Genomic DNA, 6,000 nt, shown 5'->3' with positions numbered 1-6,000 from the left:
GGGGCCAGCGGCGGCCGAGCCCCCATCGCCCCCCGGTCCCGCAAACCGGCGGAGCTGCCCGATCGTCCTCGCCTCCCCTGGCTCCGCCCCCTCTATTTGCATACAAGCCCGCCCCGCTCGGCTTTCATTGGCGGAGGCGCTCCGAGCCGGCGCCGCTGATTGGTGCTTCTCCCCGCAGCTCGTTTGCATGCGGCGGGGCGGGGCCGGGGCGGCCGGCAGACCTGCGGCGGAGAAGTTGAGTCGGAGCCGCCGCAAGTGTCCCGCCGAGCGGCCCCGAGACCTACCGGGGCTCGCCACCGCCTGCTCGCCCTCGCCACCGTTAACCGACCCCTCCCCAAGCAACAAGATGGCTGAGAGCGGCCTCCCCGCGGGATGGAGGTAGCTGGCCCTCGGCGGAGCCGGCGTGCGGGGAGGCTTTCTGGCCGCCGTGCTGCAGATCCTCCCGCGCCGCTGGTGGGGCAGGCGGCTCTGGTTCGGTAGGCGCAGGAGGGATCCGTGCCCAGCCTCACTCACACCTTTCGTGCTCTTTGCGGTTGGCTTGACCCGTCTTTCCTATGGCTGGGATATACAGCTCTACTCTGAAGACCCTGGAGGATTTAACTTTGGACTCTGGTTATGGGGCAGGGGATTCCTGCAGGTCCCTTAGTCTCTCTTCTTCCAAGTCCAACTCCCAAGCCTTCACCTCTTCTCAGCACAGAGGCAACTGGTGGTACTACTCGGGCTCCATGAACAGTAGGAACAACAGCTGGGATACTGTGAACACCGTTCTGCCGGAAGACCCCGAGGTTGCAGATATCTTTTCCAAGTGTCCTAAGCTGCCGGATCTAGAGGAATACCCTTGGACTGATGAAGACATTGGAAAAATACTCCGAAAAGGGAAGGGAGATGGCAATACCAGAACCTTTTCTCAGGAAGCTGTCAGGCGGCTCTCGCAGCTGCTGAGGCGTGCCTTGATCAGGGTCTCCAGGGAAGCTCAGCGGCTCAGCGTGATGCACTCCAAGTGCACCAGGTTTGAGGTGCAGAGCGCTATCAAGCTCATCCAGAGCTGGTCGCTCTCCGAAAGCTGTGTCTTGGCGACTGTCAAGGCTCTGTCTCTGTACAGCATGAGTGCCGGAGATGGACTGAGGAAAGGTAAATCGGCCAGGTGCGGCCTCACCTTCTCAGTGGGGAGGTTTTTCAGGTGGATGGTGGACACCAGGATCTCGGTTAGGATCCACGAGTACGCAGCCATTTCTTTAACCGCTTGCATGGAAAACCTCGTCGAAGAGATTAAGGCTAGGGTTTTGGCAAGTCAGAGCCCGGATGGTGGAGGAGGGGAGATCTCAGCTGAAATCCTGGAGATGGTTATCAACAATGATGCTGAACTTTGGGGAGTGTTGCAACCTTACGAGCACCTCATCTGTGGGAAAAATGCTAATGGTAAGATCCGTCTTATACGATTGCTCATCTTCATACCAGTAAGCTTTACAGTAAGATTGCTGATTTTTATGGACTTGGGGTTTTTTTCTAGTTTTTGTTTTCATCTGAATTGCATCTTGGTTGTGGTTTGTGTGCGTAAAGCAGACGTGATGCTTTTACCGGGAAGAATGATCCTGCTTTATTCTGAAGATGTACCAGTTTGTAAAAAGTGCAGAAGCTCTGGGAAACCAGGCCCCGTTGTCCTAACAAATGTCTCCTGACTCTGTACCAGCTGCTGTTTTGAACATTTGTACTATAACTGGCGTGTAAACATGCTTTTCTGTAACCATAAGATGAAATGTGCTTTACAAGCTGTTCTTCAGAAAATGCCACTACTGTTTTTAAACAAAACTTACATTATAGTGAGTATCTTGCAGTTTCATCTCAGGTGCTATTCCCACATACAGCCTGGAGAGGGAAAACAACTTTTTTTTTTTTTTTTTTTTTCCTTTGCAGTAGTAAAATTCAGTTTCTGAGCGAAAGCTTGTAACTACGTGTTACTTGGACTTCCTTCTAGTTTAGCAGAAATCTCTGTTGTAATTACACTTGTGCAATAAACAAGAGCTTGTGCTTGGCTTGCCAAAGTGAGCATGTAGGATGGTGCCTCAGTAATGAGAATAACATAGCATTAAGGTACTAACCCCTGTAATTTGTTTAGAAAGCAGACTTTTTGAACTGTTAAGCAAATAAGCAGATAGAGGGACGTTGGCATCTTCCTGTGAGACTGAGGAGCAGTTTGAAAGGCTGAAGTCATGACAGTTCTGCTAAGAAGCTGCTCTGTTTATTTTGCAGTGTCACACTGAGAAGTACCATATTTTTCCATGGAAAACTTAGAGAAACATTCAATTTGGAAAACTATTCTGTGTACCACACACAGTTTTGTGATTTTTTTGCTGGCCTCATCGTTACAGTTGGGTATTTGATGCATGATACTTTTCCGATTTAACTCTTTATAAAATCAAGTGGCTTGGTCCTCTTCAAATGAGAATCTCCTAACGAGAGACAAATAAAGGAGTGGATTTTCTTTGTGGAAAGCATATATATACCTTAGGTGAATGTTAGTAATGAAATGCTTTGTCAGAGAAGTGCTGACTCGACTTCTGCTCCTTGGCTGCATTGATTTCCTGCAGTTATCCTATACCAAAGCAATAATGTCATGATTCAGATGCCTAGTAGATAGGTGCAGTGACTGTCCCCACTGGGTCAGCCTGGTTTAAATTACACTGTATGAGGGTGGCTGCTGTTAATGGTGCTCACAAAACCTCTCCCCTGCACTCTATTTGCCCTCTGTCCACTGACAGTGTTACTAAATGCATGTGAAATAAATGCGAGGAGCCCTTTGGGATGTGCTCTTGGTATTGGTACAAGGCATAACTGTAACTTTAAAAGTCAAACATAGACACCTACTTTTTAAACTACAAGCTCTTAGATGGAAGATGATAAAGGTATGAGGATATCTTGTCCTCTCCCAAAACACTTATTATAATTCTTGGTGTACCCTGCAAATATTTGTCCCAGGATATCTTGTCCTCTCCCAAAACACTTATAATTCTTGGTGTATACCCTGGGAATATTTGTCCTTGGATCCGAAAAGAGGACTCAATTCCTTCTCTTGATCCTTATGTAGGGAAGGTGAAGTAAAATATAACATACTGTGGTTCTGTAAAGTAAAATGTGCACATCAGCTGCTCTCTGCTCAGTGCTTCTGCCACACAGGTTCTGAGTGTAAAATAGAGAAGAAAAGTCAGTCTCTCATGGAGCTTTCTCTTTTTTTCTTCTTAAAAGAAATCTCCGTCTTGGAAAATTTGCAATGAATGAATGGAAGCTGGTGTTCAATGGAAACATGAGTGACTGTGCAGGGAAATGCTTATAAATATTCAAAGCACCAAATGGTCAGTTATGATAACGCTTGCAGAGTGCAATACCGAGCAGTCATGGGCCACAGAAGGATTGGCTTCTGTTACCTCTTTTGTTGTTCCTGTCTTTCAGATCAATTCTGTCAATAATTGAATGCATTTTTTAAGTCTGAAAATTGAATAAAACTGCACATGAAGGTATCCTGTGATTTCCTGTGACAGTCTGTCACTGGTATTTTACCTGACACAAGTCAGTGAATCTTCTAAATGGCTTTTCTTGCAGTTATAAGACCACAAATGGTTTTATATGGATGCAAAAAAGCTTGAAATAACTTCTTTATTCTTCTCCCTGTAGGAATTGTAAATTAGTAGTATTCACATCATTCTCCACAGTGCTTTCAAATGATCTTGTCTTTTACATTAATTTAAATATGAGGTAGATCTAGCGGTAAAATAACTGGATTTATTCCAGTAACTTGCTTTACTGTCATTTTTATTTCTTTTCTAGTAAGAGTGTTTTAATGGAGTACTTGTAAATTGTGAACTTGGCGTCTGTTTGTTGGATTTTGTTTTATAGCACCGAGTTTGATGTTAGAGATAAAAAGCACTTAGAGGTTAAGTTCTAGCTCCAGTCAAGCATTGCAATCTCTGGATGAAATCCATGGCAGCATCCTATGCAGAAGATTGCACTGGATTATCATAATGGACCTTTCTGGCATTATGATCTATTGAATACCATTTTTATTATTAGATCAGGATAGCGTGCTGCTTTGGAGTTAAGAAACAGTAAGTAAATACATAAATCTTTGTAAATTCTCGAGAGAGTGGGGTTTAGACCTGTATTTCTTCAGTGAGTAATCTCCCATCAAAGACAGGGGTCCACTGTTCTTAAGGCTTTGGAACCTGAAACCTTAATATTCTGTATTGTAACAAACATGCTTTAGTCAACACCTGGTGTGTGAAAGGTAAAGTTTAAAACTCTCCAAGTGCTTAAGGGGAATTTGAATATTATTTTTAAATAAATAATAATCTGTGGCTTATTTAGTTATTCACCCTTTCTGGGCAGCTGTTCTTTAATCAACTATTGGCTGCTTCTGTGAGACACTTTCTGCTTTTAGAGTGAGTGGTGGCTTCACGCTTGGGACTTGGTCTCTCTGTCTTGGAAGGCAGAATGTCATCTGAGCTCGTGGGCATAAGGAGTTCTGTAAAGCTCTCCAGGTCTGTTAGTGCCTCCCGGGGCCGTCTTGGAAGGCAGAATGTCATCTGAGCTCATGGACATAAGTTCTGTAAAGCTCTCCAGGTGTGTTAGTGCCTCCCAGGGTTGTCTTGGAAGGCAGAATGTCATCTGAGCTCGTGGGCATAAGGAGTTCTGTAAAGCTCTCCAGGTCTGTTAGTGCCTCCCGGGGCGAAGTCTTTTTAGACCAAAACTAGGTGGGATGTTGCAAAAATAATGCAGTGCAAGCTGGGAAGCAAATGAAATAAAAGCAGCAAAAATGATAAGCAGCCACTGAACAGCATAGCTACTGGAAGGTAAAAAAAAAAATAAATGTGTAAGTTGGAATACGTGTTTTATTTTCTATTTTTAATTAGATGGAGATATATGATAAGCGTTGGTTTGATATAGCTCAAGTAGAGAATGCATCTGGTAGTTTCACTGGGGCTTTGAGACATTAATTTAAAATGTTTGTTGGGAGATGACGAGAAATATAAACTTACCTTGAAAATAAGATTCTTTTATTTGGTGTTCTTGTGTTTGACTTGTGCATGGGTCATTAGAATCTGAACTGTCAGCACTGCAAATGTGCTTTGATATTATTGCCCTATTAACTACGGCACTTACATTGTACTTAACTATCTGGTTATTGCCGAGTGCTCCCGCGACAGCCAATACACCTGCTGTGCTGTTTAATGCATCAGCACATCCTGGTCTTCTGTGGATAGAAGTGTTGACAGATAAAAAAAAAAAAAAAGAAAAAGGGGGGGGGAGATGGTGTATTTAATTTGGTAGCACTGTTTCTTCACCTACCTCTTTGCTGAAACGCTTCAAGTTCTCTGTGGACGAACTAATCCACAAATTAGCCTGTTGATTTGCTCAGCTGATGAGTCTTAGAGTCTAAAATAAGCTCTACTTGTGTCTTGAGCAGTTTTTCTAAGAAACGGGTTGAGGAGGGAAATGTGTAACGTTTCCTCACAGTGGGAGGGAATGATTTGGACTCGATTAAAATTAAGACCAGTGATGAATTTTCTTCTTGCTGATACTAAACACTGTGGCACACCCTACCAAGAGACAAGCATGGACTTCGGATTTAGTATCACTATTTTCTTTTACATTTCTCACTGCACTAATATAGGTTAAAAATTAGAGCTGATTTTAACATAGAGGATTTTTAGTGCTATGCCATTATAAAAATTCCTTTTCATAGTTATCAAAATGGTCTGAAATAAAGAAGTTATTTCAGTGAGTCCTGGTGTTGTACTGAAATCCAGCATGGAAAAAAATATTTTTATAACATTTCAATATATAAAATATCCTTTTGTCTGAACTGAACAAATTGGTGTGTTCATAAAGAACATCATCAGTTTTAATAAGCTATCAGCTACACAACCATTCAGGGGAAAAACTGCCTGTTGGAAGGGGTGCATTTTGGGGAAGAAAGCTGTAAATGCAATCATTAACCGAAGGCGA

At 43.5% G+C, this 6,000-nt stretch overlaps 1 protein-coding gene across 1 annotated transcript in view; it reads left to right on the top strand.

Annotated features, from left to right (window-relative positions):
- The first annotated feature begins 224 nt into the window (after positions 1-224).
- The window catches only part of ABTB2 (ankyrin repeat and BTB (POZ) domain containing 2), a 143,241-nt gene continuing 137,465 nt past the window's right edge, over positions 225-6,000 (top strand). Inside the window, exon 1 of the mRNA XM_014948849.1 lies at positions 225-1,419. Within this exon, the coding sequence (XP_014804335.1) occupies positions 555-1,419 (865 nt within the window). The 5' untranslated portion in view covers positions 225-554. The remainder of the gene's footprint in view (positions 1,420-6,000) is intronic.

The sequence above is a fragment of the Calidris pugnax genome, unplaced genomic scaffold, assembly GCF_001431845.1.
Source record: "Calidris pugnax isolate Ruff unplaced genomic scaffold, ASM143184v1 scaffold107, whole genome shotgun sequence".
In the NCBI taxonomy this organism is placed as follows: Eukaryota; Metazoa; Chordata; class Aves; order Charadriiformes; family Scolopacidae; genus Calidris; species Calidris pugnax.
This window is presented reverse-complemented; position numbering and strand designations above follow the sequence as displayed.